Below are 18,305 nucleotides of genomic sequence, written 5' to 3'. Positions count from 1 at the left end.
CTATCCCATTTAGCACGGTGGTAGTGCCACACGACACAATGGATGGTGTCCTCAGTGCGAAGCCGGGACTTCATCTCCACGAGGACTGTGCGGTGGTCACTCCTACCAAAACGGTCATGGACAGATGCATTTGCAACAGGTAGATTGGTGAGGACGAGGTAAAGTAAGTTTTTCCCTCGTGTTGGTTCGCTCATCACCTGCCGCAGGCCCAGTCTAGCAGCTATGTCCTTCAAGACTCGGCCAGTAGTGGTGCTACCAAGCCACTCTTGGTGATGGACATTGAAGTCCCCCACCCAGAGTACATTTTGTGCCCTTGCTACCCTCAGTGCTTCCTCCAAGTGGTGCTCAACATGGAGAAGCACTGATTCATCAGTTGAGGGAGGGCGGGAGGTGGTAATCAGCAGGAGGTTTCCTTGCCCATGTTTGACCTGATGCCATGAGATTTCATAGGGTCCAGAGTCAATGTTGAGGACTCCCAGAGCCACTCCCTCCTGACTGTATATCACTGTACCGCCACTTCTGGTGGGTCTGTCCTGCCGGTGGGACAGGACATACCCAGGGATGGTGATGGAAGAGTCTGGGACGTTGGCTGAAAGGTATGATTCTGTGAGTATGGCTATGTCAGGCTGTTGCTTGACTAGTCTGTGGGACAGCTCTCCCAATTTTGGCACAAGTCCCCAGATGTTAGTAAGGAGGACCTTGCAGGGTCGGCTGGGCTTGGTTTGCCGTTGTCGTGTCCGGTGCCTAGTGGTCCAATGCCGGGTGGTCCGTCCGGTTTTATTCTTATATCCGAGGGGGTGGAAATCTGTTTCAGTGCTCAAAGATTATCTGCAATAAATTATGCCGCACTTTACAATAAGATTTACCACTGTAGTTTTATCCCTAGGTAACATTATTCACATTTCAAATGTATAACCTGCTTTTGTTGTTTACCAAATGACAAAACTGCATCAATGACTTAATCAATTAAATACAGTCCAGTACGATCACTAAGAAATGGCGAGTTAAATTTAAGGGAAGGAAAAATCACTTTCAATGAACGGCATGACTCAGATTGCGAAAGCATTAAAACAAGAGTAATATTTTAGCAAACTTGGATCATGCCAAAGCAGAGCAATTCAGTAAATAAAAAACCACGTGCTTCTGTGGAATATTAAGTCAATAGTTCTTAATAGGGGAGCAGTAGGCACTACAATTGGCTGCAGCACATCTGGATTAAGGAAGTAGAAGAAATAAATTGGCCAGGGCACCTGGTCCTGCTGGAAGTGGGCAAGGGCAGAATCAGGCTCAGCTATGATATCCCCCCAACCCTCCAGTTAATAACCGCTATAAAAGCTCGCATATGAATAATTGCCACTTGAGTGATCAATCGGGGCATGGGGAGTGTGGTGCGTGTCGAATCATACCCAGAGGGTCGGGAGTTGATGCCTTCAGGGAAAGAAAAGCAAGGGGGGAAAATATAAATTATATATACACACACATACACATCAAAAATATTTTCCAGATTTAGCATCTGACCTACACTTTTTGGAATTTATATTCATGTCATCAGATTCGATATAGTCAGACTACTTTTACACATGTCAAGTACTATCTGTTTTGTATTCACCTTAAAAAGAGGATGAATTTAGAGCTGCAAAATGCATTACTAGGATAATAGAATATACCCTCACTTGTCTTTTATAAATATTCATACTCAAAAAAAATCCTACCCTGCGGGGTGTATGAAGAGCTGAACTTAAGGTTTATACAGATCAGAAAAATAATTAAAACTGTATACTTAGTAGCTCACACCTCTTTCATCCATAGCTCACTTTTTTCTCATTTCTCCTTATTTGTCCAAAAGGTAAAACCGTGGTAACATTATCTCCAGTGTTCACTGCCTATTGGCTGCAATGGCATCACACAAACTGTACCTCTGCTCTTCCATTCTCCCCCAAACTAGTGCTTTTACACTTAAAATGCCAGATCCACCAACATAAGGTGAAAAACATGATGTTACAATAAATATAATAGCAGTTTCCACCAAGACTGGCACCACTGAATTATGCTCGAGATTTATTTCCAAAAGCTCACACAATTTTAATATCTGGGAATTTATTACGAACGACTATCTTTGAAGATCATGGAGTACAATTTTTTTTAAATCATCAAGCTGAAACCAACTAGGGAATGATTCAATATCTGAATATTTAAACTGCAGTACTCAAAAACAGTACAGTTCAGAGGCTGGATATATATATATATATATATATATATATATATCCATATCTATCTCTTTGGACAATTTCAGTTTTGTTACAATACTGCTTTATTGCAAAACCTACGTAATTGTAGGGAACTAAAGAACCAATAATGACTTTATGTAAATCAAACTTAGTTAAATACTGTTAGCTGTGTAAACATCTTTACATTCGACGCCTCATTGATGTCGCCATCTGCATTGGCTTCCAATAATACAGTTCTTTTGTACTACACAGTTTATTGATCCAATGAGAGCTCGGTCAGAGTTAAACCGATCTTTGTTAACTTATGATCTCACTTTCTGTTCATAATTAGTGTCTGAATTATAATTCTAAGAAGGGACAGCGATGTGGGAGAGATCCTAAACATTGGCGATTACTTAGCAATTGTTGGTCTTAACATTGTGACATTAAGGTAGGAAAACTGTGAAAAATAAATGTATGGTTAGTTCAGAAATATATCCAAATCAACTGAATTGGAATTGGGAGGCCTATCATTTGTATTTGAAGTTGTCGATCAATACAGATGTATGATGGAGGTAGTTGAGGCATCTTGAATCAGGACTGTTGGACTGCAGAGTTTCAAATTTTTAAGATAGATATTTTTCTACAGCAGTTTAAGCGTCCTTTAAAAATTTGCTTACTATTGCCTTCAATTATGACACTGCTGGTCTGTCAAGGACCACATAAGTGAAGAGTTTAAAAATCTCTTCTGTTGCAGTTCTCCCTCTCCTGGCATGTGGAGATAGAGGGGCGAAAAAAAGATCTGTAGCTCAACAGATACAATGTGGCAATAATGAAGCAATAGTCAGATGGAAAGGAACAGATTGTGAGGAACTTGCAGTGAGAAATAGATAGCATAACTGACACCGAGAAACTGGGGGAATCTCTGTGCGCCAGCTGCTTTTCTTTCCGGTTCCAATCAGCCAAACATCTCCAATAACCTCACATAATTAATTTTGCTGTGTTCAGTTCTTTGATTTGGCACTAAAACAAAGTAGATTGCTTCCAGGATGAAGAAACTTGCACTAAATGCTTTGCACACTTAGCACAAATCAATGGTAAGAATTCAAATTGTCCAACAGCCTGGGACAAGTTACTCTTGAAGCCATGGCAAGTTGAAATAGAAAGCAATTTATAATGATGATCAGCACGCTTATCATTCTATCCCTTCATTATTTCTACAACTGCTATGCCCCTTCTGCTTCTATGCATCTTTTGTTGCTCTTTCCTATCCCACTAACTAGTTTGTCTATGTCAATAGGCAAGTTTCTTTTTAGGACTTATTTCTTCAGATTAAAGATTAAGAAATAGTTTCTAACAAGTGCCAAGTTAATTTATAGGATTACTATTTGCTATGCTGTGGCCAATATTTTTTCAAAACATACAAGTTCTAAGATCTATTGTAAACTGGGACTATAAACATATTCTTTTCGTTCGCTGGTAACTTACCTCCTTTCTGTTCCTCTCTGCTTTCCGGATTTCCTGACGCATTGAGTCAATCTTCTGCATAGCCACTTCCAACTCTTCTTCTTTGTCACGGAGATTTCGGGACAACTTCTGTTTTTGCGAGCGCAACTCTGCCATCCGTTCATTGAGTTCTGAGAATTCCTGCATTGCAATCTTCCTCTGCTGATGTGCATCCTTCAATTCCTTGGTTTGGGATTTTTGTCTTTCAAGGGTTTCAACAAGTTGCTATCAAAATTATAGGTTAGACAGACATTACATTAAAATAGAAAAGATAAATTTACAGAATTTAAGAATTTCCTACAACTTAAGCTGCCATTACGCTAGATACCAATTTCAAACTGGCAGTAAACTGAGTTACACTGACAGCTGCATTAAGCTCAATGACAAAGCAGCAATGTGAATGTTCCAGTCCCAGGGTGGTCAATTTTTAATGCCGTTAGTCTTTAATGCCCTCAGAAGTCATAAATCTGAAATTACTTATCCCAATGTGAAGGTGGCAAGATAAAAGTAACCCTAAAATGCATAAATTTACCTACATTTAAAAAGCTTTCACAGGCCAGTATTAGAACAAATATGACTTATGTATGCAGTACATACAAGAGACTTCAATAGTCAGAAAACTGTACTCCACTGAAATTATCAAAACATTATAACAGTCACACAAATATTCAAGAAAAACCAGTGTTGTGTACCATATTTAATATATAACTAGCTTGTTCCAAGCAATTGGTCCATGTCCCTCAAAGGTTCTTTAGTAAACGTGAATGACTCTGTTCGGGAAAATGGTGAACAGGACGGAAAGAGAAGAAATACTTTCAATCTGAAACTACCTCCCAGGGTTTTCCTCCAAGGATCAGCTAGTTAAGGCAGTGAGCAGCTAATCTCACAGGCCAGGAAGATCAAAGGTTCAATCTTCAGTCTGTCTCGAGTTATTTGATCCGAGTCATGGTAGCATTAAGGGCACTACAGTTCGCTTGGGTTAGAGAATCAGTTAGGGTTTCCACTCTTGAATGCAAGTGTAAATGTGGATGTTAGGTGAGGACAGGATTGAGCTTAGCTGTGACTCCCTCTTTGGCTGAGTCGACTGGCAGCACCCTCAGTCTATGATTGCACATGAAGAATTGCAGCTTAGGTGAGGAACTGGAGGGTGACTGGCTCATGTGTAAACCATAAATGGAGTAAATGCCTTCTGGAGGCAAATAAATAGCAGAAAAGGGAAAAAATAAGATGCTACCCCTACCATAATCAATGTCTTAAGAAATTCTTAATGGCTTGCAAGAACAACAATTCAATTGATAAAGCAGCCTCATGGAGACTCATCACATCATGTCTCCTGGATTTACTAGAGTGATGTATGTGGCAGGCTCATTTCTAGACCACTGCAATATATTGAGTGGGAATCTGCATCCATTCTGGTCCCAGATGTCAACCTCAGTTTATCAAGTCCTGATTTTTTAAAATTGCACTGGAAACCTGGGATCAACATGCAGGATTGAAAAGAATGCTGATCCCTCAACAAAGTGCAAACTGCTTGAAGAATGGACCCAGTGCATAAGACACCAGACTGGGTTTTCTCTGGGTACGAGATCCAATATGTTAGTTGGCTGCTTTTTCAGTACAAAAAGCTGGAATTTAAAAAATGACAATTTATGGGGACATTGAGATATCAGCACTAACAGTAACATGCAATAAGATCTTCTCATTACTTTTACTCACATTATATAGTCTTGTTTAAAATGCATCAATGGACAACAAAGCGAGAAACAATTTGCTTACTGATATCCTGATGCAAAGATTCTTGCCCTTGTAGCAACCCCCACACCAACAACTTGAACATTAAATTTTGTGATTTAAAGGTGGATACGTATGTTTCACTAAAATATCTAGTCAGTGAGTATATCATAATTGGCATTATAGTTTGCACATCTGAAATATTTATAACCTGCCTTTACATTTAACAGATGTTGACTGACCTGCTGCATATTTCAAGCATTTTATATTTTTATGACATTTCAAGGATTTGCAGTGTTTCCTTTATATCAGGACACTATAGGAATATTTTAACACTTTGGGCAACGCCACAGCATTACTGACTTCAGGAGCTAGCGAGGCTCATATCCTAAGAATGAATTTTAAAAAACTTCAGATTGCAATCATGCTACTTTTCACTCATAACCTCCCATGGCCTGTTTTTTTTGTAATAGTTAAAATAACAATTTAACTTGGGTACCTTGTGATTTTCTTCTTTTTCTTGTTTAAGTGCTTTAATCTGTTTTTCAAGTGCTTTTACTTTGTTTGTAGTTTCCTCAAAATCTTGACGGAGAGACACTGCATTTTCAAGTTGATGTTCTAACCGATCAGATTCTAAAAAGAAATTTAAAAAAACCCAACTGGCTATAACTGAAAATTACCTTTGAAGTGGAAGCTCCAGTAAACTCTAGAACTAAATATCCTTTTTAGTAACTTTGTGTGCTTAGTGTCATCTTTAAATCTTCATGATAACTACATATTACAAATTCATATATCTTTGTTCCCAAAAGTACACTGCAGAAATATACAACAGCATTTTTATGGACAATGAATGCAGTTTTGTTAACAATTGCATTAATTTGTCTACTTCATAATCCAATGATATGCATCCCTAGAAAATTAATTTTGTTCTTTTGTTAGAGTTTACCAGCATTATATTGAACTTCAAAATACTAATTAAGCAAAAAAAAGCATCACATTCAATGGTAGAATCCCATGAGTCTTTAATAAAGTCCGCTTCAGTACCATTTTGTTTTTAATACAATTACAAATTAATTAAGGCAGCAGTGATTAGCAAAAATGTGAAGGTTAGTTCACATAGCCACTTTACAAATGGGAGACCAAAACAGCTCTGAAATAGGCCTATAAAGTGGCCATGGTTTGAGTGGAAAGAGCTTTCACTTAATTTAGTTGCTATCGATCTGCCAGCTCATTAAGATATAAATTCCTCAACCTAGGTAGAAGCATATGGTGAGAAGTTAAGGTTAAAGCTTTATTAAACAGATAACTCTCCAAATTTACACAAACTTTTAGCCCCATTGACAAAGCATGCCAAAGGTCTAAAGACATCTGTGCAATGAAAACTGTGCTTGATGTTACAAGAAGGTAATGGGGAAAAGTATTTCAGCACTGTAATCTTTAGAAAGATGGAACTTTTAGACACTTCTAAATAAAAGTCAGGAATGACCTGACTAAAAGGCCAAATAACATTTGGTAATTCTTCTAGGAGAGCATAAAGCTCATTGACTTGATGCGTAGATATCGTAGGCACAAGAAATTTAGACATACAAGATGAAACAAGCTCAAAAGGAGTAGAAGGCCCAATCAAAGGCCCCCTTTAATGCATCAGGACCTGGAGGTACTCGCCTCCAGAATTTTTATTGACAAGGGGATGGAAAGTTGCAATAACTATTAAATGAACCCCAAAGAATCCATGAACTTGATTTAAAAATGTAGGGTTGTGTGTTCAGTTCAAAATGGACTTGATTTAGACTTTCTACATTAAGAAGCATACTCTGAGTATTTCTCACAGAGTAAGTGTAAGGGACAGCACTGGATTCAGTAAACTGACTTCTTGAAATTGTTATGGCTTTTACTAAATCTTGATAGATAACCATGTTTTGATATAGGGGTGTATAGATGATCAAAGACGGTGCTGAGAGGCACAGTATAGATGAAGCTTTCTAAAAAGGAACTCTGACGATTGACATATTGGATGCTAGAAATGGGTTGACCAGAATACACCACATCAATGGGCAATTTCCTGTACATCTCTCCTCAAATACACGTGTTATGTAGACTTTGTATCTTGCATCAGGATCTCCTACTACTGTGACTTTTTTTTGCCCCATGAGTATACGGTCCACGTACATATAAAATTTCTTGTCAGCTACAGCTTGACCTATCGATTGCCTAAGAGGCAAAGTATGGACAGATCAGTAATCAATTGTCATTTGGAAGCTAAAAATTAGCAAAAGATCTTTAACTAGCCTAATAAAGCTTGCTCTCTAACTTGGTAGTGAAATATGACCTTCAGAAACAGAAGGTTTCTGGGAAGACAAAACTATTCACTTGAATGCGAGACATTTGTGAGCCACTTTTCATATGTTTAAATCTGGCAGTAAACTCTTCTGTCTTCAAGAGGTCCTAGAATTTCCCCTTTACCGGTCATTAGATGAGAAATGCAGATAGTCACTGGTTATAGGTTACAGCAGAAAGATTATCTTGTTGCAGATCATTCAAATAAACACGAGACTCTGACTCCTAAATAAAATGTATTTTGTCCTCAGGGATTGATGGTCTGTCACTCATGGGATTAATGGGATAACTTTCAGGTATCGATTCTTAAAGAGCAGTTGTTTCCTTCATATAAGTGAACTTGGGGAGCTCCAGAGGAAAACCTAAGAGATGCAAATGTGTATCAACCAGGTGTGTCCTGGGCACTGGAGCTTAACCCCATCTCAAGAATATTGGCAAAACTCTAAAGCAATTTCAAAGTTAGCCGTCATCTTTGTTATAATGTTTTATGCCTTAAACGGGCTTAAGCAGTCCTGAACAAAGCTTGAATCTAACTCACTACTTGGTGGATAAAATTTGTCCAATCTATTGGATACATAGCTATCTTTGAAAAATATTTCCTGGCCTGAAAATTAACTTCTTGGATTCCAATTAAAGCAAGTTTCCTGTACTTGGATAATCGCGAAAGAATGCACCACAAAGGAATTTAAAAGGCTTCCTCGGTGCCTTGGACTCAAGTTTGTCGACCCTTGCTGCTGCTAATGCAAACTGACTCAGACTTTTCCAAACGAAATGTATAGTAGACTATAGAGGAGATGGACTTTGAAAGTCTGGAAAGTTATTAGTTGAGTAACTAACAGGTCCAGAATTGAGTCATAACCCAAAACTCGTGTATTGGTTGATGAGCACATATCCAAAATGGGGATTCTATCTAGTTATTAAACTCATTAAGATTTTTTTTTTAAATGAGCAATCAAGGTAAATGGCCAAAGTCTACAGTACAGGACACCTGCAAGGTTGAAAAAAAAGTCAGAGAAAATGGGATAAATCAGAAAGTAGTGATTATTGGTGGCAATTCTGCATTTTAAAAATATTATAGGACCGATAAGTTATTCCTTCCGAGGATCTCTAAAGAGTAGGAGACTGTCTGCTGAGTTTTGATTTCAATATACTAGGGACAAATATGGTAGGAAGGACGAAAGAAAATCATGTAGGATGATAACTTTGCAGCTTAGGAAAAAAAACAGGAGGAATGTTCATAACATTGGCCATAATATCAATGAGAATTAAGAGTTTCTGAGAAAGACGTGCTTAGCACAAAAGAGGAAACTATGCTTCTTAAATTGTAAACAATTTTACAACACCAAGTTATAGTCCAGCAATTTTATTTTAAATTCACAAGCTTTCGGAGACTTCCTCCTTCCTCAGGTGAACGATGTCGAAAATCGTTTTTCGACATCGTTCACCTGAAGAAGGAGGAAGCCTCCGAAAGCTTGTGAATTTAAAATAGAATTGCTGGACTATAACTTGGTGTTGTAAAATTGTTTACAATTGTCAACCCCAGTCCATCACCGGCATCTCCACATCATGCTTCTTAAAGGCAGCTTTAGCAAAGGAGGTGGTGTGGGAGTTCCATTTGAGATTGTGAAGTCAGTGAGGCTAAGAATGCAGATAGCTGAAGGACCAAGGATCAACTCATTTAAGGTCAGAAATGGTAGCTTTTGGTTCAAATAACAAGACATGATAAAACTATGTCTTTGAAGAAGTGACAGAAATAAGATTTTCATTGCCTCATTGAAGGGCATGGAGGTGATCGAAATGTAGTTATTCAACCATTGCACTATGATAGGATTGTAGGCAGTAAGCTCGTAATTGGAAGTTAGTTGATAAATGTAAGGTAGAATGACCAATAAAAGATTGGATAGGGTTGAATGGCAAGTGGAATTATTGATACGAAGAAGGAAAAGAGAGAAAAGAGACCCAGAGCTCATGTAAAATGAGTCAGAGCATGAGCCGTCAACTGCAGCACAGATAGAGGGATCAAAAAAAAGATAGTCATGAACATGGCTCTGGTGGGATGATATTAAATTGTTTAGACGTGCACACTGCCTTGTTGAAGGCCTTGAAGATCAAGACAATGGTGGATGATCCAAAGCGGTTAAGAGTAAAGTTCAGGAGGAATGTAACATGGACAAGAGGAACAGCTATGCTGAAAACTATGTTGGTGATCAATGACTAGGGCAGGACTTTCAAAATGATGGATAATTTGAGAGTTAATAGCAGCCTCTATCAATTCAAAATATACTGATGTAAAGACAATAGGCTGACAGGTTAAGCACAATCACCTTTTTTAGGGACAGAACAAGTACAAATAAATCTACCCAAAAAGTTGTGGTACAAGTATAAGAAGCCAAAATATCACAATAAATAATAAATGTACCTGCTAACTTCTTTCTCAATTTTTCCATTTCCTCATTTAACTTCTTGATTTCCTTATCTCTGCTGCCAGTTCCCATTCCACGTGTTGAACTATGAAGTGACTGTACCGCCTGTGCAGATTCTAAAACAAGAGTCCAAGTATATGAAACTAAATCAGGAATTATAAAGAATGAAGACTACAAATCAGCAGCAATCTAGTAATCTCTTGAAGTTTAAGAAGTTTAAGAAACAAATCACAAATGCTGGAAAATCTGAAATAAAAACAGAAAATGCTAGAAATAAACGGATCAATCAGCATCTGTAAAGAGAAAAGACAGGTTGCTTCTTTAGAACTGAAACCTAATCTTTTAGTTTTCTATTTTAGGTTTGTGTGTTATATTTCAGTTCTGATGACTGGTACATATCCAAAACATTAACTTGCCTTTCCCTTCACAGATGTTGACTGATCTGCTGTATTGCTCCATGCTTTTTCTGTTATTTAAATCTCAAAGTTACCTTGCAGTTTCCTGGTTAGTTCTAGTTTTTCTTGTTCAAGCCTGTGGATTCGCCTCTCATAAGCCTCTATTTGCAAACTGTTTTCCAAGTCTATTCGTACATCTGCATCCTCGTCAATTGAATCTGATTGCATGACATTTTTCAAGGAAGTTCTGTCTGACAAAGGACTGAAACAACAAATCACATTACTCACTGCTAAAAGAACATAAGACATAAGAGCTAATCATCAGACAACTTGATTAAGCATTAACTGATTATTCAATTAAAGTGGTCATGCAACCCTACATAGACAGATAGAGTTGGAATTCAATGTTTTTCACCTCAGCATGTCCCAAAGCGCTTCACTTTTGAAGTGTAGTCACTATTGTAATGTAGGGAAATGTGGCAGTCAATTTGTGCCCAGAAAGATCTCGCAAACATCGCCGAGAAAAATGACCAGATAATCTGCTTTAGTGATGTCGGTTGAGGGATACATGTTAGCCAGGAAACTGGGAGAACCTCCCCCCACACTTTTCTTAGAATAGTGCCACGGGATCTTTTACATCCACTTGAGGGGGCAGATAGAGAGGACCATGGTTTAATGCCTCATCCGAAAAACAGCACCTCCCACAGTGCAGCACTCCCTCGCTACTGCACTGAAGTGTTAGCCTAGATTATGTGCTCAAGTCTCTGGAATAGGGGTTGAATCAATGACCTTCTGACTCAGAGTAAGAATGCTACCATTGTGCCAAGGTTGCTTGAAAATGAACTGTACATGTTTGGTCATATAACTATACTGATCAAATTCTGATTCAGAAATTTTTCAGGTCTGATGACTTGGCCAAACTAATATATTTAAAATTTTGCCACTCATTTGTTGTGCAGTTTACTACTAGGTGTGAAAAAAGTCATTTTTCACCAAACCTCATTTATCTGAAGATATTAGCACAGTGCATAGTTGCAAAAATGTGTATTTGACAGTTTGAATAATCTAGCTGATGCAAATTCTTATTAACAGCTTAGTTAGTTTCAATTTAAAGAAGTCAAATGTTAAATAAATGAAGGTAATCAACTTGTGTTAAATTATACAAGAACACACCCTATACTCAACATGTTAAACCAGTGAGCAGCTGAGCCAGGCAGACAAGGAAGATCCAGGTTTGATTCCTGGCCTAAACCGAGTAAGCTGATCATAGCTGGGGTTTCAGTGGGGTACTGCAGTTGGCTCCAGTACCTTTGGGCTAGGGAGAAGGAAAATCAGCCAAGCTCCTGCACATGATTGCAATCCCTGCTCAAAGTGCATGCGTGGACACTGAGTAAGGACAGAGTCACGCTCACCTATGGTGCTCCTCTTTGGTCAAGTAGTCTCACGCATCAAGTATGACCACTTGGATGAGATACTGGAGTGTCTGGCACTCATGGAATCCTGACCCAAGCAAAAAGTCACTGCCATTCAAAAGGAGGGAGGGGGAAAATTGGTGGATAAAGCCCCCAAAAGTTATATCCTTCATTAACAAAGAAAACCAACTATGCTAAGAAATTCCTTACAATAAAAATTGGTGTTTAGGCTTATGCCATTTGATGCTAATGTCTAAGTCTTCTAAGTGAGTAACTTGCATGGTACAATTTACACTAGATTAAATGGGGCACGCTTAAAATAAGGTGTTGCTTGTTTTAATTGTAGACATTACAAATAATAATTTGGATGAGAAATAAACCAAAGACTTTTTAAGCTGTTTTTCACAAGTCAATAAATACAGTATGATCCACCTGTTATAATAGTGAATTATTTATTACATGCACTTAAACAAAAAACAAATATAGCATTTATAGAAAGTGTTTGAATTGCTCTACCTGCTGGTGGTAAATGTGAAGCCTACAAATGGCAGGTGCAGTCCAGAAAAAGCAGTGTGAGTAGCTGGAGGCACCAATTCCTAGGATAATGAAAAGCATTTAGAAGTAAAAATTAAGGTTTTTTTTAATCCAAAAATTGTGAAATAATGCTGACTTAAACTCTCAACACTGTAGTTATAAAACAGCAAAGTTAATTGAAGTGTAGAGATAAAAATAGAAACATATAAAATAGGAGTGAGAGTAGGCCATTTGGCCCTTTGGGCCTGCTCCGCCATTCAAAATGATCATGGCTGATCGTCTAACTCGGTACCCTGTTCCCACTTTCTCCCCATATCCCTTGATCCCTTTAGCATGAAGAAATATATCAATCTCCTTCTTGAATATATCTAATAACTTGACCTTCACTGCCTTCTGTGGTAGAGAATTCCACAGGTTCACCACCCTCTGAGTGAAGAAATTTCTCCTCATCTCAGTTCTAAATGGCATACCCCATAACCTGAGACTGTGACCCCTGGTTCTGGATTCCCCAGCCATCGGGAACATCCTCCCTGCATCTAGTCTGTCTAGTCCTGTTAGAATTTTATATGTTTTGATGAGATCACCTCTCATTCTTCTAAATTCTAGTGAATATAGGCCTAGTCGACCCAATCTCTCCTCATACGTCAGTCCTGCCATCCCAGGAATCAGTCTGGTAAACCTTTGTTGCACTCCCTCTATGGCAAGGACATCCTTCCTCAGATAAGGAGACCAAAACTGCACACATTACTCCAGATGTGGTCTCACCAAGGCCCTGTATAACTGCAGTAAGACATCCCTGTTCTTGTACTCAAATCTTCTTACAATGAAGGCCAACATACCATTCGCCTTCCTAACTGCTTGCTGTACCTGAATGCTTGCTTTCAGCGACTGGTGTACAAGGACACCCAGGTCTCGTTGCACCTCCCCTTTTCCCAATCTATCATCATTCAGATAATAATCTGCCTTTCTGTTTTTACAACCAAAGTGGATAACCTCATATTTATCCACGTTATACTGCATCTGCCATGTTCTTGCCCACTCACCCAATCACCCAACTTGTCTAAATAGAAAATAGAAATAGAAAATTAATTAAGTTTTCCATCTTAAAACCCATTAGAACAGTAGGATTACTGCTGCAGGACAGGCCCGTTAGGTCTGGTCAGTTCAAGCACAGATTGGTCCCACTGTTCAGTAAAAACACACAATGAACAAGATACTAATAAACAGAAGTTGGCTAAAACCCTCCACACGTCTATTCCTTGCTCTAAGCTAAAAATCCTTTACAAACTGAGGGGAACCCAACTTTTAAGCTTGCAAGATATTGAGAAAGCAGTAGATTTTATAGAATTCCAATTCCAGAATTCATTTTCCACAACCAATCTGGAATAATCCTGAAATTCAATGGAGAAGGAAACTAGTGGATTTGATGGCCAGGAATAATGTTGAATTCACTAGATGGATATGGATGAGAAAGCTCTCTGGTCAATCGCTGCTCATCCATCTGGAAATAACCTAAAGTCCCCCCCTTCCCTCATATCACAGCACACAAATGTTTCTTAAAAGATTTTACAACTTTTGCCTCCATTATTCTACCCAGAATTCTAATGTATGCATTGATTTTTCTTTGTGATGTCTTAAATTTGCCTTTCACATGTTTGAATCTCTGCCCCCTTGTGTAATTCAAAATTAATGCCAATCTGCCGTTTCTTGCTAAACTGGTAAAGTACACCTGAATTATGAACAGATTCGCTCCCAAGATAAATCAGAGCTGAAAGTCCTGTCAGCTACATGCTTCCCTGACTAAAGGAACAAAAACAGGAGGGTGGCCAGATTTATTGTGAAGTTTAAAGGGGAGACTGAGCTTTCAATTGCTGGAGATATGGAAGTACTGTTGATACATTTCCTCTGGGAATTTAGAAGTAATTTTTGTTGGGGGTGGGAGGTGGGGGGGGGGGGGGGAGGAAAAGGCCACAAGAAGGGAGATCTCCATATTACTTATGACTAGCAACAATAGAAGGTTGGTCTCCAGCCGTGGAACATAGGCATCGCTTCAGTTCAATTACTTTTGACTGTGCGATCCCTGTTCCCAAAATTAGCACTGATTTATGAAATTAAGAAGGAGATCTCTCATTGGTTAGAATTTCCAATGCTGTCTCATGATCCTGGCTTTTTTTTTTAAAAAAGGAAATGTTTTTAGCACTAATGCAGTACAAAGTGACAAAGATTTATGTATATGGTTAAATTACATATTGGATATACTGTGAGCTATACTTTGTAAATGATTGTGACAGAGTGCTGTGTAACAATCAAAGACAAGGAAAATTTCATTTAATAATGAATAGGATTACTTTCCATTTCTACTTATCTTGTTTCCAACTAGCCTTCATTTCTGAATCTCATACTATAAAATTATTTTTTGAGTATTGTGCAATCAGATTTTGCTTCAAAAATTGCATTTCTGACCAATTAAAGGAGTAAGCATGAATTGTTTCTGAAAAACACAAGGATCAGATCCACATACAATAGCTATACCAAGATTTTTCATTTTACAGGAATCATTCCAGAAGATTAGAGTTTCCACTTATTCAAATATTAGTTGCATCACACACATTTCAAATAATTGGAAGCATATTATGTGGTATACAGATCGACGTGATATTTTTGGGGAGAAAAGTCAATGGGATAACTAGATATCTATCAATAACAATACTGTCTAAACTACCAGATGGTCATAGGTTTAAATCCATGGTTGCACCTGACAACTAAATTAGGCTACAGCAGTTGCAATGAATTTAGACAGGTCTTGGCCAGACTGTTCGATGAACCATCTAGTAGTGGGCTATTTCACGACAGGGAGAGAAGACTGACAGAATTGTTTATCAAAGCAGTGGTTATGCCAAATGTTGCAGAAGCCTGTGGCTTGCCAGACTCTTCTTGCTGTTTGAATTTTAGAAGTAAAACACCATTCACAAAGAGGAAGACAGGAGAAAAAGTTGGAGCAAAGATGGGAGTTCTGTGAAATAGCACACAAGCACTGCTAAGAACCAAATGTAAGTCTCATCAATAGTCAAATGCCACTATTGGGTGCTACATTCTGATAACTCTAGGCTGTTACATCCCAAAACTTAATATAGTAGTCCACTAAAACTGAAGTACTAACTGGATTTTTGAGAATATCATCATCTACATCGAAGTTTGAAGTGTCTGTTGGACTGCTGACTTCAGGAATATAAGGTGCTTCAATATTTCTAATATTGTCCCAATCGATCCCTTTAAAAAATGAATGTTTTTTGAAATCTTCCATTCCATTTTTTCCAATGCGATGTTCTCTACTACAGATTAACCGCTGTATCAAGTCCTTGGCTTCATCGGACACATCAGTGATATGAGATGGAAACTGGAACCGTTCCTGTCAAACAAGATGCAAACTAGATGTCATTGACAATATCGTACAAGCGAATGCAGATTAATAGCGCCTTTTACATATACAAGTCAAGATGAGCTGTATCTGTACAGGTTGATTCTTTGAAAATGAAATTAACGTAGATGCAAAGTAAACATTTTTCTGTGAACTACGTATTTTCATCACATTTTTATAAATAGAAAGCTAGTTATGCAACAATCAGAATGGTGCATAGGATATAATGAACAATCCCTTAATTGTACGCTCAAAAGAAAAATAGCTTTGCCAGAATTTCAATTAAAACATATGGTAACCATTTGACCGGCATGTAGCAAAGGCAGAGTGGTTTTAATGGGGGATTTTAACTTTCATATAGATTGGGATAAGCAGATGAGCTCGTCAGAAAGGTAGCGAATTTCTTGAGTGTGTTCAGGACAGATTTCTGCGACAATATGTCCTAGAATCAACAAGGGGGCAGCTCATATTAGATTTATGAATGAGTAATGAGCCAGATTTAGTTAACAGCCTAATGGTGCGTGAACATATATCTGATAGTGATCATATGATAGAGTTCAACGTTGCATTTGAAAGAGAGAAACCCGTAACAGGTACTAAGATTCTAAATTTAGGGTAAGGCTGACTTCAATGGGATGATTGTAAACAATTTTACAACACCAAGTTATAGTCCAGCAATTTTATTTTAAATTCACAAGCTTGCGGAGGCTTCCTCCTTCGTCAGGTGAACGATGTGAAAATGAAATCATCGAAATGAAATCGCATTTATAATTCACAGAACAATGCTTGGTGATTACAGACAGTTTTTTCAACTGCCCGTTGCCAAGGCAATCAGTGTGCAGACAGACAGGTGTTACCTGCCAGGTCTCAGAATATACAAATCACCAAAAAAAACAACAAACAAAAAAAAGAGATAGAGAGGTAGAAACATAGAAAAGACAGCAACTGACCCGTTATATTAAAAACAGATAACATTTGTTCGCTGGTGGGGTAACGTGTAGCGTGACATGAACCCAAGATCCCGGTTGAGGCCGTCCTCATGGGTGCGGAACTTGGCTATCAATTTCTGCTCGACGATTTTGCGTTGTCGTGTGTCTCGAAGGCCGCCTTGGAGTACGCTTACCCGAAGGTCGGTGGATGAATGTCCATGACTGCTGAAGTGTTCCCCGACTGGGAGGGAACCCTCCTGTTTGGCGATTGTTGCGCGGTGTCCGTTCATCCGTTGTCGCAGCGTCTGCATGGTCTCGCCAATGTACCATGCTCTGGGGCATCCTTTCCTGCAACGTATGAGGTAGACAACATTGGCCGAGTCACAGGAGTATGAACCGTGCACCTGGTGGGTGGTGTCCTCTCGTGTGATGGTGGTATCGGTGTCGATGATCTGGCACGTCTTGCAGAGGTTACCGTGGCAGGGTTGTGTGGTGTCGTGGACGCTGTTCTCTTGAAAGCTAGGTATTTTGCTGCAAACGATGGTCTGTTTGAGGTTGGGTGGCTGTTTAAAGGCGAGTAGTGGAGGTGTGGGGATGGCCATAGCGAGGTGTTTGTCCTCATTGATGACATGTTGAAGGCTGCGGAGAACATGGCGTAGTTTCTCCGCTCCGGGGAAGTACTGGACGACAAAGGGTACTCTGTTGGTTGCGTCCCGTGTTAGTCTCCTGAGGAGGTCTATGCGATTTTTTGCTGTGGCCCGTCGGAACTGTCGATTGATGAGTCGAGCGTCATATCCCGTTCTTACTAGGGCGTCTTTCAGCGTCTGTAGGTGTCCATCGCGTTCCTCCTCGTCTGAGCAGACCCTGTGTATTCGCAGGGCCTGTCCATAGGGGATGGCCTCTTTGACGTGGTTAGGGTGGAAGCTGGAAAAGTGGAGCATCGTGAGGTTGTCAGTGGGCTTGCGGTAGAGTGAGGTGCTGAGGTGCCCGTCTTTGATGGAGATTCGTGTGTCCAAGAAAGAAACTGATTCTGAGGAGTAGTCCATGGTGAGCTTGATGGTGGGATGGAACTTGTTGATGTTATCGTGTAGTCTCTTTAGTGATTCCTTGCCGTGGGTCCATAGAAAGAAAATGTCGTCGATGTATCTGGTGTATAGTGTTGGTTGGAGGTCTTGTGCAGTGAAGAAGTCCTGCTCGAACTTGTGCATGAAAATGTTGGCGTATTGGGGTGCGAATTTGGTCCCCATGGCTGTTCCGTGTGTTTGGGTAAAGAACTGGTTATCGAAGATGAAGATCCGACCAAAGAACACACCCATCAGCTCAACAAACTGATCAAGACCTTCGATCCAGACCTTCAAAGCATCCTACGCACTCTCATCCCACGTACTCCCCGCGTGGGAGACTTCTACTGCC

The 18,305-nt window shown here is 39.2% G+C and overlaps 1 protein-coding gene across 3 annotated transcripts in view; it reads right to left on the bottom strand.

Annotated features, from left to right (window-relative positions):
• Positions 1-18,305, bottom strand: part of cdc42bpb (CDC42 binding protein kinase beta (DMPK-like)) — a 202,896-nt gene that overhangs the window by 56,431 nt on the left and 128,160 nt on the right. For all 3 annotated transcript variants that reach the window (XM_067991769.1, XM_067991767.1, XM_067991768.1), the window contains exons 8-13: positions 15,706-15,954; positions 12,528-12,607; positions 10,695-10,861; positions 10,201-10,320; positions 5,944-6,077; positions 3,696-3,938 (exon numbers count right to left, since the gene is read on the bottom strand). In XM_067991769.1, coding sequence (XP_067847870.1) covers positions 3,696-3,938; positions 5,944-6,077; positions 10,201-10,320; positions 10,695-10,861; positions 12,528-12,607; positions 15,706-15,954 — 993 coding nt within the window. The remainder of the gene's footprint in view (positions 1-3,695; positions 3,939-5,943; positions 6,078-10,200; positions 10,321-10,694; positions 10,862-12,527; positions 12,608-15,705; positions 15,955-18,305) is intronic.

Source organism: Heptranchias perlo, chromosome 10 (assembly GCF_035084215.1).
Source record: "Heptranchias perlo isolate sHepPer1 chromosome 10, sHepPer1.hap1, whole genome shotgun sequence".
In the NCBI taxonomy this organism is placed as follows: Eukaryota; Metazoa; Chordata; class Chondrichthyes; order Hexanchiformes; family Hexanchidae; genus Heptranchias; species Heptranchias perlo.
The sequence above is the reverse complement of the archived record's forward strand: the minus strand, read 5'-3'. Positions and strand labels throughout refer to the sequence as shown.